The sequence below is a fragment of the Elephantulus edwardii genome, unplaced genomic scaffold (assembly GCF_000299155.1).
Source record: "Elephantulus edwardii isolate Elephantulus edwardi_28Jun2011 unplaced genomic scaffold, EleEdw1.0 scaffold00041, whole genome shotgun sequence".
Lineage (NCBI taxonomy): Eukaryota > Metazoa > Chordata > Mammalia > Macroscelidea > Macroscelididae > Elephantulus > Elephantulus edwardii.
The window spans coordinates 10,540,474-10,562,488 of record NW_006399791.1 but is presented as its reverse complement, the minus strand read 5'-3'; the positions used below and the strand labels follow the sequence as shown (position 1 = coordinate 10,562,488).

The 22,015-nt window shown below is 46.2% G+C and overlaps 1 protein-coding gene across 3 annotated transcripts in view; it reads right to left on the bottom strand.

Annotated features, from left to right (window-relative positions):
- The window catches only part of NTRK3 (neurotrophic tyrosine kinase, receptor, type 3), a 620,856-nt gene that overhangs the window by 84,430 nt on the left and 514,411 nt on the right, over positions 1-22,015 (bottom strand). For all 3 annotated transcript variants that reach the window (XM_006885182.1, XM_006885180.1, XM_006885181.1), the window contains 3 exons: positions 19,565-19,695; positions 9,368-9,540; positions 5,922-6,165 (listed from right to left, as the gene is read on the bottom strand). In XM_006885182.1, coding sequence (XP_006885244.1) covers positions 5,922-6,165; positions 9,368-9,540; positions 19,565-19,695 — 548 coding nt within the window. The remainder of the gene's footprint in view (positions 1-5,921; positions 6,166-9,367; positions 9,541-19,564; positions 19,696-22,015) is intronic.

The window sequence follows — 22,015 nt, the reverse complement described above, 5'->3', positions numbered from 1 at the left end:
TCTGCCTGGATTTTGGCTCACCTGCCCTCTCCACCTTCTAGACACTTGGCTCCATTCCCAAAAGGACCTTAAGTGAGTCATCCTTAAATCAGGCCACAACACTGCTGCATCCTGTCAAGATTGTCCCCGATACCATGTCTACTGGGAGCTTTGATGGCTTAGTGGCAAACAAGCTGCACTGCAATCCCGAAGGTGCCTGGTTTGAGTCCACCAGCTGCTCTGTGGGAGCAGAATGGGCAATTCCTCCCATTCAATGAACTGTCTCTGAAAACCCACTGGAGGGTCAACTATGGGTCAGTTCTAGCTCAAGGGTACACAACATCATCATATCTACTTGTCTAGTCAAGACCTGCTACTAGACTCCACACAGCAGATTACCTGCTTCGCCTAGTCTGGCCTGATCAGCTTCCTGCCTGACTTTGAACTCCTGCTCTGATTTCACTCATGTTCTTATTGGTGTCTGCAGGTGCCTCACAGTATGCAGGCATTGGAGAGGGGAGAATGAATAAGGAGAACATGCATACTCCTGGCTCGCAGGACTTGAGAGAGTTAAGTGTGACCCCTTCCACTCTCAAGTCTCCTTATCTCAGCACAGCATCTCCTCCTACAAATGAAAATATCTGGAAACTGGGCGTTTTGGTTCTGGGATCACAACCTCCCCATCTCCAGAACTCTTTGAACTTCAATTCTAGGTTTGACCTCCAATCTCTTAGCCCTCTGAATGTTCAAAGAGAAGTAGAATGGTACCAAAAAAAACTTCCCTGGTGTCAAAGCTGGTTTAAAAGCAATCCCAGAAACAATGAGACAGTGATCCATTTGAGGAACAGGGTGTCTTGTCTATAGGCACCTTCTTAAGAAGGGAGAACAAATTGCCCCTGGTGTTCTGCGAGGGAATGTTGGCTTTCTCTAAATGTGAAACAGGAAATTGAGCAGTTCACCTTTGTAAATCGTTTGCATGCCACTTGTGAATGAGCCAGATGGTGGTGCCTCTTTGTCTTAAGAATTTAAAACCGAGAAAAGAATACAAGGAGTTCATCTTCATCACTCCTCCTCTGCTCTGCTGTGCAGCCTCTGGACTACATGCCAGGCAGACGGACACGGACAGAAACACTGCAGCCTCTGAACTACATCCCAGGCAGACGGACACAGACAGACACACTGCAGCTTCTGGACTACACGCCAGGCAGACGGACATGGACAGACAACACATGCGCAGACTGGTATCACCTGTATTCAGCTGTACCAGCCACGAGGCAAGGAGCCCTGGTGGCCTAGCCCTAGAGAGTTAACTCAAAGGCCATGCCTCTCTGCCAGTTCAAATCCACAAGCAGCTCCATGAGAAATACAAGCCTTTTCCTCCTATGTGATTTAGTCTCAGAAACCCAACCGAGGGACAGCTATGAGATGGTTCTGACCCAATACAATGAGAGTACAGTATGTATGAGAAGCCAGCAAACTCCTAGGCCCAGTGAATGTTAATAACAGACAGGAGCAGAGAAACATAAACTGTCTCTGGGTATCAGGGGACAGAAAGACTTGTTCACATTGTTTTTATTGTCTGATAAACCACTGTACTGCCCTCTAGTTTCAGTCAGTATATACTCCAAAAAGAATCTTACATAAATTCCCCAGACTTGGATTTAGCTCTAAGAATTCATGATCAAGATCATTTAAACATTGACTGACCTGAGGGGCAGGCAAGCACTGTTGTTGTTATTACGTGTTGGTGAGTCGTTTGTGACTCACAGCGACCCTGCTCAATCCTGTGCCAACCTTATTGTCTCTGACACACCTGCCCACCATTACCCTAGTCACTGAGTTAGTGACTCATGCAGGGTCTTCCTCTCTGGCACTGTCCCTCCACCCTTCCAAGCATGACGTCCTTCTCCAAGGACTGGTGTTTCCTTGCAACATGTCCAAAGAATGTCAGATGGAGCTTCAGAATCCTTGCTTCTGAGGAAGAGCATGGTTTCATCCTCTCCAAGATGAACTTGTTTGTTCTCTTAGCAGTCCATGGTGTTTATTCAGTACTCTTCTCCAGCACCACAGCTCATAGGTATCAATTCTATCATCCCTAGTCATTGTCTAGCTCTCTGATGCATAGCAAGTGATTGTGAAGAGTGACCCAGTATTTCTATCTATGTTAACACTTAAGGAAATTTTACTCACTGCCATTGAGTTCATTGCAATTCAAAGTGACAAGCCCAGTCCCCCAACAGAGCAGAGCAGAACTGCCCCATGGAGTTCCCATAGAATTTTTAGTGAAGCAGACAGAGTGCCACACCTTTCTCCTGTGGAGTGACTGATGACTTGGACACATCCACCACTGAGATAGATGGAAGACAACTGATTTAACCTGTGCCATCAAGGCCCGCTTTCCTAGAGCAGTCTGAAATATAGCCAGGATGTTCCTCAGAAGCAAGGATGGTGAACTCTTGTCTTCCTTACATAGAGTATTCATGAGAATACACCAATCTCTAAAAAAGGACATGATATTTGGGAAGGTAGAGGGGTGAGTGAAAATGAGGGAAAGTCCATGAGATTACACAAGCGCCACCAAAGGAGTTCAAACACATCCCAGATCTCAGAGATGGCACAGGACAGGCAGGCAATGGACAAAGGTGACTGTGAGTCAGGGCTGACTGGATGGGATCTAACAAGACACAATGTACCTACTCTTTGGGAAATAGCGCATGGTTCTGCTATCTGCCCGACACAGAAGCCAAAAGGCCCCTTCACCTGATCCAGAAATAAGAATATTCCTGGAAATTTCTTGCCTTCGATGTGAAAAGGGACTAAGTAATACAGAGTAACTACTGTACCCCAGGTTTTTAAAAAACAAATTAACTTGCTTAGCTTAAAAACCACCCCAAAAAAACACTAAAAAAATAATTGCTGTGTGAATAATTTAGTCCTCATTTTAAAAATTGGAAACTTGAGCTGAAATTAGTGAAAGTGCATTGAGGTTACTACTGAATGGTGGTGTTAGGGTGGAGTAAAGCCCAAGAATTCGTCACATGTTGAACACCAATGTGGATTATAAGATATCAGAGTCATTGCTGCTGCATCTCAAGTAAATCTACTTCTTCTGCCTTTTGTTCTACAGGAGAGTGGAAGGGGAACTGTGGTACATTAGGAATTTAGGAATAAATGAATGTGAAGATATGATTTTTGTTGGTCTTTGAGAAGCTGTAATACCTACCCACCATCGGCAAGACTAGGCAATTATTTCAATAATGTGCTGACATCTTACTACAATTGATAGCCTTTTTTCGTTCATATTTCTTTTGAAACAAAGGCATATATTTTCCAGTCAATTTGCCTCAGTTAACACCTGGCTTAGAACTCATGAAAAAAAAAAATAATTGAGGGTACTTGGATTGTGGGCATTTTCCTTTTTCTCTTCACCTTCCTTAAGTCCCACTGTGCCCTGGAACCCACAGAAAGGAGGTGGACTGTGTCGAGGAAATTATTACTCTGTGCAGCTCTACCAGGAATAAAAAGTAGCAGTAGGCCATTGTTAAGGCAAGGGCAAAGGAGGATCATTTGGAGAAGTGATTACAGTCCATTCTCCTTTTTAAAACCCAGAAGCAAGAAAGATCAAGTGCACACTTCAAAGCAAGTTTGAAGGCTCACTTCTGCACGCATTCTGCTCAAAGTTTCTCAAGACTTAGGTAAAACCACTTGGGGACCAACTTGGCATAATCAAAACTTCTGCCTTGCACAGAAGAAAAAGAAGAGGCACTCTGTGCTTATAAATTAACACCAACATAAATCTGAGCTCAGCTCGACAGGCGAGCAGACCCCATTCCACAGAATGAACAGGCAATTAAAGAGTGCCAACACTACCCAGACTCAACAAATCAAGACCCAGGTGCCCTTAGTATCTTCTTCACTGATGCTTTAAAAAATGACTAAAAATATTGGTTTAGACACTAAAGAGAGATTCTTCTTTGATATTTCCTAGCAGAACTGCCCTGGCAGCCCCTGCTATTGCTGCTTCTGGTTCCCTTCCTCATTCCCAGGGAATGCTGGACATGGCAAGAGGCTGGAGGGGTTGTCCAATTCCGTGTGCTTTCCCCACTGCCATGTCCACGTGGCCTGAAGATCTCCCATGATGGCATATTATTTGGAATCCTCTGATTGAGGTCACTTTGAGACTATAAATGACATTATCAAAGTGTTCCCATCTTTTCTCTAGATTATGGTCAAAGTGTCTTGAGTGGTTACTTATTCTGGTCTTTGGCAGAGAGAAATCTATTTTCTCACAGCTTAGGAAGCCAGATGTCTGAATTCAGGAAATCTTTGTCTCTGCTGGCTCTGCTCAGAGGCCTGTGTCTCTTCAGCTCCTGTTAGTTGGTGAACCTCATGGGCCATGTAAAGCCCCTCCACAGGCACTGCCCTCTCTGCTTCTCATCTGATCTTTTTATATTGCACACCCTACTCTGGTGGCCTGGTGGTAAGAAACTGTCCTGCAGTCCCAAAGGCACATGGCTCAAATCCACCAGCTGCTCCACGGGAGAAGGAAGGACAATCTCCTCCCGTGTGATTAGCTGTCTCTGAAAACCTGCTGGATGGTCAGCTATGGGTCAGTTCCAACTCGATGGCAAACAGCAACAAGCTTGGTATGATTTCAATCACATAATAAAGTTCTATGCCCAAATGTGATTACACCCACACGTAGAGGGGTTTAAGATTGACAACACTTTTTCTCCTCATATTTTCCCCTAACCTTTTATGTGAGTCAGGTGAAAACATACAGAACAAATTCACTTCCTCGTCACCCATTTATATACATTTTGCTTCATGAGAATAGCTGCAATCCCTTAATACCACTCTTCCCATGTCCTCCTAGGATGAGGAATTACTTTGAATGTTTAGTGCATCTTGTTTTAAACAAAGATATTAGCAGGGCCATAGAGAGATGTTCTTCATACCCTACCCCCCAAATTCTCAGCATTGTGATCCACCAAGAAAAAGCAGGGCTTTCATCTGTGGGGCTGTTTGACTCATTGCCACACTCCAACCAAAAACACCACAGCCCACAACCTCCTTATCTTTGAAATCCATATTCTTCCCCTATGTACCATTTGCAAAGCAAATTCCCCACATAGTAAAGACATCTCTAATAACTTTGCATAAATGATCTCATCCTTGTGTCTCTGTGTATAGCACAGTCCCCTCTCTAGGATAAGTGATATTCTTGGTCACTCATCTGTCCCCTGACAAAGACTCAGATGATGTCTTGGCAGGAGACTCTCAAGGAGAAGGGATAAAAGAATGGTAGAAGCATAATAAGCCTCCAGTTAATGGGAAGCAGACAACAGTAAGCAAGGGAGGCTAAACATGCTGTCTCCCTCCACAACTGGGAGTTCTGTCTGAGGTCTACCTGACCCCCCTCTCCAACATGGATACCAGATAATGTGCATTCTTTCCTCATCAAGCCCGAACCATTTGGACAACTCTGCTGGGACCCTAGTCATCAAAGCTTTTTAACTTTGGGTTCTGGTTTATCAACACAATCTACTTTTTTTGGAAACCATATAAGTGTCACATGTCAGCAGATCATTGAGGCTGTCTCGGGGACTCGCTTGGGAGATAATAAAAGGTAGCCTTGAACTGGGCTCATGTGTGTGTATGAGTGTGTATGAATGATGGACACTGATGCAAGTAAAAACACAATGTACATGTCATTACAATGTAAGAATATAGTCCAGCGAAGTGCCCAAGAGTGTAAGGGGGCTAAGATTTGGAGAGAATAGTTGCAGGCAGAAGGACCAGAAGAGAGCTGCTGAGTGTGTGATGACGTGTTTTTATATGTGTGTGTGTGTCAGAGCAACAGAGTTAATGGACAAGGACAAAGACACGTGAGCGAGGCGCTAGCTCTGCATGGAGCCCGGCCACTGGGGAAGCCGCCTTACCCTGTAGTAATCAGTGCTGTAGACATCTCTCGACATGCCAAAGTCTCCAATCTTCACGAGTAGGTTGGCTCCCACCAGGCAGTTCCTGGTGGCCAGGTCCCGGTGCACGAAGTGCTGGGAGGCCAGGTACACCATGCCCGAGGCGATCTGGCTGGCGATGTGCAGCATTTGGGAGAGTCCCAGCTCTCCCTTGGCCTGGCGTGGCTGCCCATCCACGAGGATCATGGCATCTGGCCCGTGGGCCCTGCGTGGGGGTGGGAGAAGGAGGGAGCAGAGAGAATTCAGCAGATCAAGGGGAAAGGCCCTCCTGGCACCTATTCTCTGAAATCCCCCACAGACACAGACAAAAGCTTACATTTCAGACCATCTGTTACCTATTTCTGTCTGCTCACAATTACATGATGAACGTATGCATAACAGGTGAAATGCTATAACCATATAATGGGACTTAATAAGATGACCACAGCCATGCTCTCCAATGAGCAAGGGGACATATTACTCTTTTTGGTATTTAACTCTTGCCCAAAGTTTCCCAAATTCTAGATATCTAGTACATTGTTGTTATTGTTGTAGTGTACTGTCAAGTGAGAACCAACCCACAGCTGACCCTCCAGTGGGTTTCCAGAGGCATTCATCACATGGGAGGAGACTGCTCATCATTCTCCAGTGGAGCAACTGGTGGATTCAAACTGTATACCTTCAGGACTGCAGCACAGCTTCTTGCCACTAGGCCACCAGAATCAGTAATAAGGCCATAACAAAAGCTCTTCATAAATAAAAAAAGAACCAGGAACCTAATTGCTGCTGAATCAAAGCCAACTCATAGCTGACCCTCCAGCAAGTTTTCCAAGGCTGCGACTCACACAGGATTCTCCATCAGAGCAGCTGGTGGATTCGAACCATCATGCCTTTGGGTTAGCAATGCAACTCTCTATGGACTAGGCCACCGTTCCTATGAACCAAACTCTGTGCTGAGTGTTTGAAACGAATGTATTCACTTAATCCTCCCACCCTTACTTTTGAGATAAAGAAACAGAAGTGCACAAGGATAAGATCCTGGCCCAAGTCAGAGAGGTCACAGAATGGCCACACAGGGAAGTAAGAGGCAGGATTTTAAAAGCAGACATTTGGCTCTGGAGGAGAGCTTCTTCAGTTTTAACGAGCTTGGGGTGGCAGGTAGGGGATGTGTATTAAAGCAGATGGCTGGGCTCCAGCATTTGATTAACTAACTCATGGAGGCCCTGTGGGGGTCTCGTAGAATTGGGTTCTAAGGCAATGACTGACTGTTTTTGGAGTTAGACCGCCAGCCCTTTCTACTGAGTCACCTCTGGACGGATTGGAGCCTCCGACCCTTTGGACTGATCCTGAGATGTCAATTATCTGTCACTCGGGGATTCAGATCACTCAGCAAGAGCCCATGAATTTGCATTTCTGACAAGTACTGGTGCTGATGCTGCTGGTCTCCAGTCCAACACTGTGGGTAGTAAGACTCTGCCTGGGTTGTAAGACTCTGAGACCATATCTGATCCTCAACGTGGCCCAGGTCTGGTCTGGAGAGATGCTCTGACATGAAGCAGAGATATGGGGGTCCTAAAACAACTTCATCCCAAACCAAGTCCCAGGTGTTATCCTAACACCTTGCCCCGTCCTATCAGTCATTTTGAGTGCTCACTGTGTTCTCCAGAGAGCCCAATGAGCCATGGCCACACCAGGGCCCTGATTTATGAAGCTATGGGGCAAGGAGGTCTTGCAGACAGCACGGCCTCAGCCTGTTTTACTGCTTCTCCAATTTCCACCGAAAAGCACCATTAAATACTAACATAGCTATTTTATTATTTCCTATGGGCTTTACCCTCCTCGCTCCTCAGGCAGGAAGCTATTGCACCTATTGGCAAGGAAGGAGTGAGCAGGCAACCCCACTTCTGTCCACTGGGAGACGACCCTCCCGCCTGCTTTTAAAACCCATGGACATGGCATCATGAGAGCAGATGAGGCTGCCAGGGGGTCTCAGAGGCTCTGAGGTAAAAGCCACCTGTCAGCAACCTCCCAAGAAGCCCACGAGTGGCTTCACGCTGGGCACTGAAGCCAGCAGGGGCTCTGAAGAAGCCCACTCTTGTTGGACACAGCCCAGAGAGACGGATTAATGGAGTCTACCAGGAATCTGGTCAGCTGTGAAGGCCAAAGCCTAGACTATGTTCCCAAAAGTACCACTGGGAAGACAGATGGTTGAGTGTTGACCTGGGTAGACTCCTCCGTGATGCCTTCAGGAAAGGAACTCATGGAGACAGAGACACAGGCTGTGGGAGCGTGTCAGCAACTCTGGCCAAACAAGGTCCTCTTTCACGCTCCTTTACCTTGTCCAGACACATTTCACTGGTAACCGAGGAGGTTTCAGGCCACCACGAGGCAGACCATCCAGCATGACACTGTTCCTCACCTGGTGCCTGCCTGCCTTTTTCCTGCCTTTCCTTTTTCTCTTACTCTTTGCCTTCCAGTTTTAATTTCCCTTCCATTCATTTCCCCCCTCCTCTTCCATTACAAAGGAGCCCTGTTGGCAAGGGCATAATGCATACGTATAATGTTTCAAAGTAAGGGAAAATGTACATAATATTAAAGGGCTGGAAGGAGCTGTATGTTAGAAGTTCTTAACCCAGGGACTGCCTGGCTACTAACCACAGGGTCAGGGGTTTGTAGCCACCTTCCACTCCTCAGGATCAAGAGGAGTGGTGGCCTTCTGCAAAGATTTACAGCCTCGGAAATGGAGGGTCGTTATTTGTCAGAACAGCCTCAAGATCAGTGGGTGTAGTGTCTGGCTTTCCCTCATATGAGCTATGACAGTGGGATGGAGAGGCCGCTGGTGGCACTTGGGGCTGAAGGCACGGCTGAACCAATGGAGAAGACGCAGAACAATGGGCTGTATCCCTCTAACCTTGCATTTTTAATTTCTCTTCCATTCATACCCGCCCCCCTTCCTGCTTCCATTATAAAGGAGCCCCAGTGGAGCAGGCAGCACAGAACTTGATACCCACATAGATCCTTTCTGGCCCCCTTCTGTACCCTTCTCCACCATGCTGGAATCAGGAGGCTACTTGTCATGTCATCCTCTCCTCCTGCCCCCCTAAGAAGTCAGAGGGAAAGTGTGAGTCTGGGAGCTCAGGAGATGATGCATAAGAAAGCAGATCTTTCTAGTTGCAATTGGGTTGCTTCTGACTCGGAGCCCATGAAGAACAGAGTGGGACGGCCCCAAGTGATTTCCAAGGCTGTGCTATCTTTTTTTTTTCTCTTTTCTGCTCAGCAGCTGGTAGACTCGAACCATGGACCTTTACGCCAGCAGTTGAGTGCTTAACCTCTGCACCACCAAGGTTCCTCAGGAGAAATTTGTGGAGTCTCGCCTCTCACCATCAGTGGTGGCACGACTACCCACAGCATCGTGCCATCCTGCTTACCTGAGGAACTTGTTAAGGTCTCCGTGCTTCATGTACTCGAAGACCATGATGAGGGGGTCTCCATCGCCGCACACCCCGTAGAACTTGACGATGTGCTCGTGCTGCAGGTTGGTGAGCAGCTCCGCCTCCCGCTGGAAGTCTTTCCGGGCGGCCAGGGTGGGGTCCTTCAGGGCCTGGAAATGCAGGACATGGGCCCTGAGTGACCACAGGGTGCAGCCACTTTGTTCTCAACAGAAATACAACGGACACCGCACCCAGCGGACACCCAGGAAGTACGATCTTAATTCAGGGTGTAAGAAGCCCTGGCGCCACAATGTTTAAATGCTTGTTGGTAAACCAAATGTCAAAGGTTCGAATCCTAAGGAGACAGATACAGTGATCTGCTCTGATGAAGATTAAAAAAGAAAAACTAAGTGCAGTGCCCCTCTGTCAAGCTTAATGTCCCGTTTATGATGCTCCAGTGTGTTTTGAGGCTGTAAATCTTTATGGGAAGAAATGTCTCGTCTTTCTCCTTGAAGCGGTTAGTGGATTTGAACAACCGACCTTTTGGTTAGTAGCTAACATGTTCCACATATTCCCTGCAGGACTCTTGTCCATAAAGGCACAGCCTTAGCAATCCTAGAGGGCAATTTTATTCTGTTTTATAAGGTCGCAGTGAGTCGGAATTAATTTGATGGTACACAGACCAGCAACAATGACAAAAGAAGCTAAAACACTCCTGACTCCTTGAGCATTTGAATCCTTGTAGCAAGAGAAACAACTTGTCTGACGCCTGTGTCCCACCCACCAGGGCACCAATTCCAAATTACAGACACTCCCCAACTTAGGAACACATCCATTGCTGCCTGTGTGTTTATGCCTCTCAGCTGAATCTGTAGGTGAGCCAGAACAGGTGCAGACAGTCTTATTTAGCCTTGCTTTAGTTCAAGAAAAGGCTGGAAGCCCTTGAAGTGATTGAAAAGCTGCACGTGCAGGAAAGGCAAGTGATTGTGATGAAGAATTGGTAGGGGTTGATTCAGCTACTTCAAAGTGAGGGCAGATTTACATAATATTAAAGGGCAAAGAGGAGCAAGAAGTCAGTCAGAAATTCTACACCCCCCTGCCCCACCCCACCTGGGGACTCTGAGAAAGCCACTCTTCTTCAGAGTTTCACACTCTGGAGGGGGAGGGAGCAGGGAGATGGAAGGCTTGACAAAGGTTCTTTCTTCTAAAGGATTATTTGAAGAAATTGATTCATAACTAATAAATCAATTGAACAACTGCTGCCCAATGGCTTTTAAAATTAGCATATATCCACTTAAAAAGTTATCTTTGATTCAGTCCCAAATCATGGAGACCCATGTAGGTCCATCAGAGTAGAGTTTCTCCATAGGGTCTTTGAGGGCTGCCTTTTAACCAAGCTGTCTCTGATGAACTTGAACCTCCAAGATTTATGCCTAACAGCTACTTCACCAACCACGAGCTCTGAGGCCTTTCAAGCCCACCTGAGGGACCCTGGAGAGGCCAGTGCTGTGAGGATGTAGCAACGCCTGCCTCATGGGACTATGAGCTGTGGAGGGAAGAGTGCCTTTCCTGCTGGAGAAGTCACTGGTGCAGGTGTGTCCACACCTTCCTCCTCGAGGTCTGCTGGCAGATGAGAGCAGCATCCGCCCATCTCACCTGACACAGTTTACTGCCCTCAATAGACCAACATCAGAAAAATGAGGAAGCGGGTGTGAAGCTGGCTTGTCATTTGCAGGTTAGTGGAATTGTAGACAGACTGGGGATTGTTCCACCTTTTCTCAGCCAGGCATTTAATCCTTCTAGTTTCTCAGGCAGGCTGGCCTCACCTGCAGCCGATGAAAGCTCTTTAGCTAAAGATCTCTTCCCCCTGCAGCCTCTATTATTACCAAAAGTGCACAGGGCTGCTTGGGCTTGGAGTCTGAAAGTGGTGCCTGTGGCTAATATGCTTGGTTGCCTGACTAAAAGGTTAGAGGTTTGAGTCTACCCAGTGGTGCTTTGGAATAAAGGCCTCACAATCTTTTTTTTTTTTCTAAAAAGAATCAATTGCTTAAAACCTTGAGTAAGCAGTCTTACACTGACATGAATGAGAGCACCATGAGTAGGGATCTACTTGCCTAAATTAGTTTTCTGACTTTGTTTTCAGCATTTCAGGAGTGCTATTGTTTGCAGTAGAGTTGATTCTGATGAGCTGCCTCTGTGATAGAGAACTTCCCCTCCCCACAGAGCTTTCCTAGGATGAGATCCTATAGGACCAGCTTCCCAGGTATTTTCTTCCTCAGAATCACTGGGTGGGTTCAAACCAATCAATGCTTGATTGTTGTTGTTACATGTGGTCGAGTTGTTGTGACTCATAGCAACCCTATGTACAACAGCTCTGAAGCCTGCCCTATCCTGAGCCAATCTCACTGTCTCCAACACACCTCCCTCCATTACGCTTGTCACTGTGTTAATCTATCTTATCTGGGGTTTTCGTCTCTTGTGCTGTCCCTCCACTCTTCCAAGTATGATGTCCTTCTTTTCCAAGGACTAGCCCCTCCTGGCAACATGCCCAAAGTGTGTCATATGGAGCTTCAAAATCCTTGCCTCCAAGGAACATCTTGGCTTCACCCTTTCCAGGACAGACCTGTTTGTTCACCTGGCAGTCCGTGGTATGCCCAAAACTCTTCTCCAGCACCAGAACTCAGATACATAGATTCTTCTTCTGTCATCCTTAGTCATGTCCAGCTTTCTGATATGTAGCATGTAATTGCGAAAACCATGACCTGGATCAGGCACACCTTAGTCTCTAGACTGACATTATTGCTCTTCAGCCCTCTGAAGAGGTCCTTGAATCAGATTTTCCCAATACAAAGCTTGGTTAGCAGACTATTTGGCCATTGGCTGATGGTCACCAGGTTTCCAATCCGGAGTGTAAATATGTCATTATCCAGGGACTTCAAAATCCCATTAGTGATATGGATGCATTAGTGATTATCAAGTTGCACTGCTAATCTAAAGGCTCAAACCCAGAGGTTCAAATCTACGAGTGGATCTGAGGTGGGGAGGGAATAACAGTCTCCAGAGGGAACTGGCTCAACAACAGTGTTAGTGTGAGCATTCAAATCGATGTAGATATCATGTGTTCTCACCTGTTCATGCCAGAGTTAGAAACTGAGGCCCAGCCCTGTTGAAATCAGTTCACTTTATCTGTATCAAACCACAGGACGTTAAAGCTAGACTGAACCTCTGACATCTCATAATCCTAAACATTTCGCCTGGACCCCACAGTGCCCCCCAAGTTCAAAGATGATGCCTCGGTAGCCAGTAAGGGAGCTTTTATCTTTTAGCCAAAGATCAAGCCCCACCCCAACTTTAACCAGCAACACCATTCTTTTTAACGTTCGGGGGCTTCACATAATAGTGCTTGATAAAAATGGCTTTACTGCTAACAGATGTGTTGAATGCTCACTAGAGGACATTTTCAGAGAAACCTGAGTACAGGACAGGTGCGTGACCTGGGAAACGTTGTAGGACAGCTTAGGGCGAGCAGATGAGGCTGGAACACTGGAAGCAAGCCACTCAATCCCACTTGTAAATTAGATGATTCATCAGTAGGTGGGTCTCCAAGGGAATGATGGGTGGAGGTGTGAAACAGCAGGGGGAGGTGGGAAAGATGAGGTGAGGCTCATCAACAGCATGGCCAGGACAGAGGTCAAGGTCCAGATGTCCCAGCTCCTTGCCAGTGTGAGCCAGCTCTGACTTTATGGACTCTGTTTCATCTCTTGTCACCTGCTCTAGGATCAAACTAACTGCTGTAAAGGCATCTCTGACTTGTGGGCACCTGATGTGTGCTACAGAATAACTGCACTCCACAGTGGCTGGAGAAGGACCTTCTTCCAAGACACATGGATAGACTCAAACCTCCATCCTTTGGGTTAACATCCTTTTGGTTATGCATCTGTGAAGGCTTCTTGCTGTGAGAAGAAGTCAGAGTCCTGATGAGAGTGAGCGTCCCTTGGTGACCTTGCTCAGGTCCCAGCTGTGAGCAGCGTGGGCTGGGGTGTGGTTATACAGAATCTCTGCCAGGGAGTTATTAATCTTCACAAGAGGAAAGAAGAAGGGGTGGGGAAAGAAAGTGAAAGAGCCCAGCATGGGTGGGATGGGAGAATATAAAATTTATGTGAATGTTGGATTTATGAGAGGGAAAAGTAGATCAAATTTGGGGCCAGCCAAATGGCCTGGCTCCATCTCCTTAAATCATTCGCTTGCAGAGTCTGGATGCTGTGGCAGCCATGGGCTATTTCTGCTCTCAGCCCTTGAGCGGTGCCAGCCAGCGTCCCCCAGGCTGGCTCCCCGCATGTGAGCAGGTATGAGCTCCTGACATGAGGGACAGAACACAAATCAACTCTCTGAATTCTCCTGCATCCCTTCTCTGGACCCTCATCAATCCTGAAGCTCTTCCAAAATGGGTCTCTCGGCTCCAGGGCCATGCTTGAGTTATATAATTGGCAAAAAGTGGGGTGGGTAACTGAGGTTCAGAGTTGTAAGAGGCTCCACTCACCAGGGATGCAATTGGGACAGAGATGATAGGAAGAGAATAATGAGAAGGAAATTGGGCCAAAACCTCTCTCACTCCATTTAGGGGCATACACATCCAACACTTTTCTTTGTAGCTGGGAAATTGCAAAATGAGTAACAAGTCTGTGTCACAGGACAGAGCCAAGTCTCCAGAAAATATATCTGCATGAGACCTGAGCCCACTGGGCTATGGGCTCTGCCATGTGGCCTCTGCAGCCAGGAGCATCCTGGGTAGACCGTTCCAGCAGCAATCGTAGGGCAGAGGTGAGCTGGGGCTTGCCCTTCCCAGCTTCCTCCTCTTCCCAGGGAGGTTGCATCTCTTGCCCTGTCTGGTCTTCCCTTCTCAGGGCACCGCCACAGAACGGCCTGCCTGGCCCTGCCCTACAGGAAGGATTTCACCCAGGCTATTAGTGGGTGGAAGGAAAGCAGTCTAACTTCTAGTTTCCAGCTCCTTCAAAGTCACTTGACACCTTCATCTTGTCCATTCAAACGAGGGGCTCTGCTGTCAACCGTTTTCTTTTGTTGGTGGCAGATATTTCAAGGGATATTCAAGTTCAGATTTCTTCAGTATATTGGAGGCCAAGTTATTAATTGTGCATATATATATATATATATATTTCTAAATGCTTCAAATTAGAAAGAAATCACGTATGTGTGTGTGCGTACCCCTCCCCCCAACATCCTGATCATCTTCTTTTAATTATGAAAATCACCTTTCTCCTAGTCACAGAAAATCCACTGCTACTTTGCCTGGTTGAGATTCCCCAACGCTTGTTCATGGAAATAGAGAAATCGTTTTTATTAATATTACTTGAGTATTTTTCCTTCATTAACTCATCCCTGACTTAAAATTGACCATTGTTTTTTACAATAAAAGTCAAACTCCTTAACATAATTATGGACCCTAAATGGCTGATCTTGACCTATCTTCTCTCTCCTTAATCTCCACCCACACACATATTTTCTCTCCCCTCCTCCCTAATTTACTACATTTCCCTTTCATTGGCTTTTCTGGTCCTTGTATCCTCCAAGTTTTTGTCACCCCAGAGCCTTTGCACTCGTTATTCTCTTGGCCAGAAACAACTCAACTGAACTACATCTATGTGCCTGGTAAGAGGAACTGGCACTATCTATTACCTCTGTAAAACATACTGGCTGGTACAATTATGCCCTGAACATGAACATCCAGAGATATACTTCAATCCCAGGGAGGGTTTACCAAGAGAGCTCACTTAAGACAGTTAAACCTAACAACTGTAATTACTTAATGTAATGAAATGTTATCGAGTCCAATGAAACATTAAGTGCAAAGAGTGGGCTGTTGTATAGAACCTGGGATAAATGCCTTAGAAAGACCTACAGAAAGGTCAGTGGTTAAAAATAGTGTTAAGAGTGGGAGGAAAAGCTATAAAAATGGTAAAATAATAAAAAGCTGAGATTCTGCACTTAGATTGCTCCTTCAATGGTTGAAGTTTTTGCTCCAATCTAAAGTAGCTGAAACTGGAAATCATGAACACAAGAACTAAGCGACAGTCCAAAGCAAAAGAAATCTGAAGTCCAGGCAGAGACCAAAAGAGAGGAAATGCTAAATTCAGACGCTAAGACTATTAATAGTCAGACTACGAATTACTTGAAGGTGAAATGAATTTTCTGGAACAGACTAATAAATATTTTAAAATAAGTAATTGTTAGAGAGCAACAAAATAACATTTTTTAAAGATACACAGTAAAGAGAAATACAACTAAGATAAAAATAAAACAAAAACCAATTAAAAATCCTGGAAATAAAATGCATGGTAATTAATGTTAAAATGAAAAATCTTCAAAAACAGGACAAACTCTAGATCAGCTAAAATTATGGAAAACAACGAATTTGAAGGACATTGAAGTATTCACCCTGGGCAGAACCCAGAGAGGCAGAGACAATAGTAGGTTACAAGGGACCTCTTTCTGTTACCTATAAAGAAAGGGAATTTGAAGAGCATCAATGTGATATCGGGCTTCTCCATTGAGACCCTGAGAAATTGGTTAACTTTCCTATTCTGTAAAATGGACATATTAATAATACCCATCTCAAAGGGTTGTTGTGAGAACTAAACAAAATTATGTGCCCATCACTTCTATAGGGTCTGGCATAGTATGAGCTTCCTATTAAGTGTTTGCTTTTAAGATACTCTCATAATTCTTAGGGTGGCTTAGTGTTTAGAAGTTGCCCTGCCATCCCAAAGGCACATGGTTCAAATCTACAGCTGCTCTGCTGGAAAAAGATTGGTCACGTCTTCCTGTGTGACCTACGGCCTCTGAAAACCCACTTGGAAGGTAAGCTATATGAGTCAGTTCAGACTCGGTGGTACACAACAACAGCAACTTCATCATCATCCCCTCCTCCTCCTCCACGGTCCCTCTGAGCAATGATGTTCTGCGTCAGCATGAGAACAAATTCAAAAAAGAGTGAGATCTAAAGAAGACAAGGAGCGAGAAAGGTGCTGCTCAGAGGTTCTCTGGAGAGACGGGCACCTTGTCCACAGGCTGGTCACTGGATAGATCCTGTCAATGATGAATAACGTGCATCCCAAAGCTCTCATCTCACTGAGGCTCTGAGATCCAGGCAAGGGAGGAAAGCTTCTTACCATGTCAAAAACTGAAACACGTTTTCTCCATTATCCACTCTGGGTGTTCTCCCTTAATGCTAGACCACTCTGAGGGAAACATTTTCCAGGGTTTTAGCCCATCGTTTTCATTTCCTGTTCAAAGTGCAAGCAGTGTTTGTTCACGCAGCAGTCCCCAGACCGATGCTGGGACACCCAGCGGGTTAGCGACGTCCTATAAATTAACGCACGGAGGCAGGGCAGGGTCTAACTTTCAAGAGGATGTTAGAAAATGGTTCTGAGCTGTTTAAGGGCACCTTTTACTCCTTTACAGAGACACGCCAGGCATGTTGTTTCTCGTGATGTTTTGCAATAACAATCACTAGCCATTCACGGGGGAAATATTCTAGTTCCTTATCATTATTTTCTAGAAGAGTAGTTGGCAAACTATGCTTCTTTCTGTAAAAATAATAATAATAATTTGTTGGAACACAGCCACTCTCCACTGTTTATATATTGTCTATGGCAGAGTTGAGTAGTTTCAGTGGAGAAGCCCACAAGTCTTAAAATATTTTTATCTGGCCCTGTAGCAAAAAAAATATTGGCCACATCTATGCTAGATGGTCAATGTAAGCTGGAGAAATCCTAGGGCATCTATATACGTATATTCCATATCAATAATAATGAGAATGATAAGATCAAAGAGCAGCTACTCTTTATTATTAAACATTTACTACATCCCAAGCAGTATGTCTCCTCTCGTGAGATTTGCTGCTTCTGAAAACCCACTGGAGGCTCAGCTATGGCATACAATAACAACAACAAGCAGTATATCAAAAATATTTTAGACATCTGTCTATAATCACCAGTATTCGCTGTTGTTGTTGTTGTTTGATGCCATCGAGTCGTAGACGACTCATAGCAACCCTATGAACGAATGGCCTGAGCACTGTTCGTACATAGAGTTTCCGGAGGCAAGCCATTTCGGAAGTGGATGCCGCTCCTGCTTCCAGTTATTATTATTATTATTATTCCTCTTGTTTAAGTCAATCTATCTGGTTTGTGGTGCTTTATGTTTAAAGTTGGTTGGGCCCTGACTAAGTCTTGAGTTTAGAGGCTCATGTGTGAAGCAGTTGGATTCTGGAGGGTAGGTTCTCTTGTTTTAGTTGAAAGTAGGGTGAAACTGTATGTAAGGTATTATTATTATTATTATTCCTCTTGTTTAAGTCAATCTATCTGGTTTGTGGTGCTTTATGTTTAAAAGTTGGTTGGGCCCTGACTAAGTCTTGAGTTTAGAGGCTCATGTGTGAAGCAGTTGGATTCTGGAGGGTCGGTTCTCTTGTTTTAGTTGAAAGTAGGGTGAAATTGTATGTTTTTTTTAAATTTTGTTCACAATTGTGTGTGAGCTGAAAGGATTTACTGGGCTTAACTAACAAACAACTGTGGGCTGGAAGCCTCTTGTTTAAGTCAATTAGTCTAGTGAGCAGGCCTTTGTATTTAAAAGTTGGTTGGGCCACCTGGTGTTTGGGAAGAATAGTTTTCTAAGTGGTACAGCACTGGTTTGCCAATTTGCTGTACTGAAGTAACTTGCAGTTTCTGTGATGCTGAACACTGGTGTCAAATGCCATAATGGTTACTCATGGTGGACAGTGTTTGGTGGAGCTCCAAGATTAAGACGGGCTTGGAAGCAAAATTGGTATCCACTTCCTAAACAACATGCCTTTGGAAATTCTATGAACATTAGATAAACGACAATTGTTACAGAATAGTGTTCAAATCTTTTTTTCATAGGGTCATTATGAGTTTTGCTCAACTCAGTGGCACTTAAAAACAACAACAACATTGCACACGTAAGACAACTGAGGCCCTAAGAGGTTTATCTCTTCCATGAGGTCAACAGATAATAAGTAGTGGATCTGGGACTCTTACATGGAATTTTTAAGTGCAAAGTTATCCTCATGACCACTGCCTGCACATATGGAGGCCATGTATCTTTTGGGGATAGAGAGAGTCTGTACATAGGAAGCTGTACAGATTTTGTGACCCTGAAATGTCACAAACATGAAATAGTGCTGGTGACAGGATTGGTCAGACTAGTCAGTGGTAAGGGTGGGCCCTTCTGAGGTCCAGAAGAAAATCCCCATGGGGGACACTGTCTCCTGCATCTGGCTCTGAAGTTGGCCCACATCCCAGAACAATGCGTGGTGTCTCCGTTGGCTTCAAGGCTGCACTCGAGGAGCCAGGCTCCAGATCAGGGCTCTGGAGACCAGTGCATGCCTCAGTGGGGCTGTCCGACTCCTGTCTGCATGAACTGCATGCTTCAACATGGATTTACAGAAGCTGATCTTGCTCTACGGGGCTTGGAGGAGGGCAACTAGTGGGTCACAAAGCCTCTTCTCTCTCTCCCTAAGAAAATGTGGGACAGTCTGCCTAATAACACAGAAGGCATGCAGATCAGGGATACATCTAAGCTTTGTCACTGAAAATCACACAGGGTATTTAAGAAGTTCTCCTAAATGTCCTTACCATCGTCCTTATGTTAAACGTTGCCTCTCTCTCTCTCTCTCTCTCTCACACACACACACACACACACACACACACTCTCAATCTCCAATTGAATCAGTGATGTCTGGTGACCATACACAGTGGCTCCCTGGCTTCCTGGAACAGCCAGCCCTTAATCCAGCTCTACTTCAGGAACAAGGTCAGAGAAGAGACTTTGCAGGCACAGGAGATGCAGTCTGCAGAATCACCAAGGAGGTAGGAGAGCAGCCCTGAGATGCAGTGAACACAGGGCCTTCCACACAAGGCAACTGGTTTCCAGGTGCACCTCAAGCAGCCCTGTAGGACTCAACTCTTGGCCTCTGATGCAGAAGGGAGGCATGTTTGACTCAGAGGAAACCTCACTGACCTTGGAGCAAGAGCCATGGTTTCATCTGGCAGCAAGGCCAGTTTAACACCATCTTCTAGAATGCACCGAGCCATCTCCCTTCCCTGTCCTGTTCCTCAGCGAGCCCTCATCCCGTGGACACAGGCCCCAGACTTTTACCTTCACTGCCACGAGCATCTTGTCCTTGGTGGGGCTGAGGTTGTAGCACTCGGCCAGGAAAACCTTCCCAAAGGCTCCCTCGCCCAGTTCTCGCTTCAGCACGATGTCCCTCCGCTTGATGTGCTGCACATCTGTAGGAGGGAAACAGAGGGGAGAGCAGTAGAGTCAGTCCCAGACGCTTATCCTCACCAGTGCGTCCAGGAGACAGGCCCAGGGTGGGGAGAGGAGGGCCTGGTTCCCGTCCACACACAGCTGGGCGTCTGCCCACGGAAGCTGGCACTGCGGTTGCAGGGTCTGCCCCTGAATCATCTCAGCTCTGCTCCTGACTAACTCTTAACCTCTCTAAACCACAGTTTCCTCAGCTCATACACAGCAGTGTTAATTCACTCTCATTTCTGGAGACAGTAGGACGGTGTCAACCTTTAAGACACGCAGGAGTCCCCTGGGGAGTCCCGCTTAGACACAGACTTTAATCTGGAGCAGGGCCTGTGTTTCAAACCAACATCCACCCTGGTGATGCTGAGGTGGTTCTCCTCACTACACTAGGGTCTGGAAGGCTTCTGGGGTATGGCCAGAAAGCAGGCTTGCATCCTAGCTCCACGCCCTCTGGATGCTTTAGAGCTTGTGAAAGTGACTTAATTCCAGACCCTCTGTTTCCTCATCTGTAAAACGGTATTAATCCCAGTACCTTTCACTAGATTCTGAGGAAGACTGAATGAGGTCATCCATGTTTAGAGCTTGCCCAGTGTTCCTGGAACAAAGTAAAACATGGAAACTCACACATTCGTACACTCTCTCACACTCTATCTCGCTCACCTCTTACCCCTTCACTCTCCTCGCTCTAATTGTTACTTAAAGGATATAGCCTCACACAGTAACCAGATCATGACGGACAACTAAGTGGTAACCTAAAATACATCTCTATCTGCCAAGTCCTCCCCTTTGAAAAAGAGGGAGAGAGAAAAGACCCATGACGACAGAGTGTTCAGAGACTGCCCCAGAGCATGGGCATCGGCGACAAAAAGGGTGGCCCCGCTTCTGCCTCTGCAGCAACCTCATTAAAGCCTGTCCACCCAGCACAAGCAGACCCATGACCTCAGCCCTCCCACCTATTTGGAAAGAATGCAGCAAAGGAATCATACGAGCAGGGAGCTGGCGGTGAAAGGCACGCACCAGGAGATTACTCGCTGACCTTTACGTTAATTGTTGGACGGGCAGAAGCCCATTAAATACCTGTATGAACATTATGAAGAGTGTTGCAGAGCCAGGAGAGACGTCTGTCTCGAATGGCCTTACTGAAAACAGGAGCAGAAGACAGTCCAAGCAAGAGGAAGAAAGCCAGTGATCGGGTCATGGGAAGAGAAAGGCAGTCTGGAAGGCAGGGTGTTGGTGAGTTTGGGAATGCATTCCGTAAGTGTCCTCGTGGGCCATCAAGTTGATTCTGACTAAGCCACCCGACAGGACAGAGTAAAACTGGCCCATAACTCTGGTGCCTTAGAGGTAAGGAGTTAAAGCTGCCAAGCCAAACACTAGTGGTTCAAACCCACTAGTTGTGCCGCAAGAGAAAGACAGGAGAAAAATCTTCTGTGCAATTAACTGTCTCTAAAAAACCACTGAAGGATCAGCTATAAGTCCATTCTGACTCAGTAATACACAACAACAATTTTTATGGGAGCAGATTGCTAGGTCTTTTCCCCACCAAGCCTCTGGAAGGTTCCCAACAGCAAAGTTCCCTTTCTGTTAATAGATGAAGATGTACCCGTCACTCCACCGTACCCCCTTCCTTTCACACGTTGTTGTTGTTGTTGTTGTTGTGTACTGTCAAGTACCCATAGCTGAACCTCCAGTGGCTTTTCAGAGGCAGTTAATTGCATGGGAAGAGACTGCCTATCCTTCTCCCACGGAGTAGCTTGTGGTCTTGAAGTGCATGCCTTTGGGATTGCAGAGCAGCTTCTTGCCATTAGGCCACCAGAGTTCCCTTTTCACAATATTTCACAATGTATCACACAAATATTTTTTTATTCCCTCTCTAGGCTCTTGGTGTTCCCACAGTTCCTCAGATGACCCACACAGAGAGAGGAAGCGTTTGTAAATCAGTTGTTTGTAAATCAATTGCCCTCTCCTCCTTGGGCAAGACAAGCCTGTGGGTTCACAGCTGCTGGCTGGATCCTCACAGCGGGCAGGACCACAGCCCCATGTGACAGGGTGATTCCCAATCACTTTCCTTCCTTGCACCCTATCTCCATGTCCCAGGCTCTGTGAAGCAAAATTTCCACTCCTTACCCCCCTAGTCCCTTGCTTTCCTCCCCTCCCCCTGCCCCCCTTCCAGCTCCAAACCATGCACCTCAGGCTCCACCACAGCCCTGTGACCTCAGGGCACCACTGTGGATCTAGCCATCACCCGGAGCTATCAACTGAGCTGTTGTGGAACTAACCTGGCAGAAGAAAGGC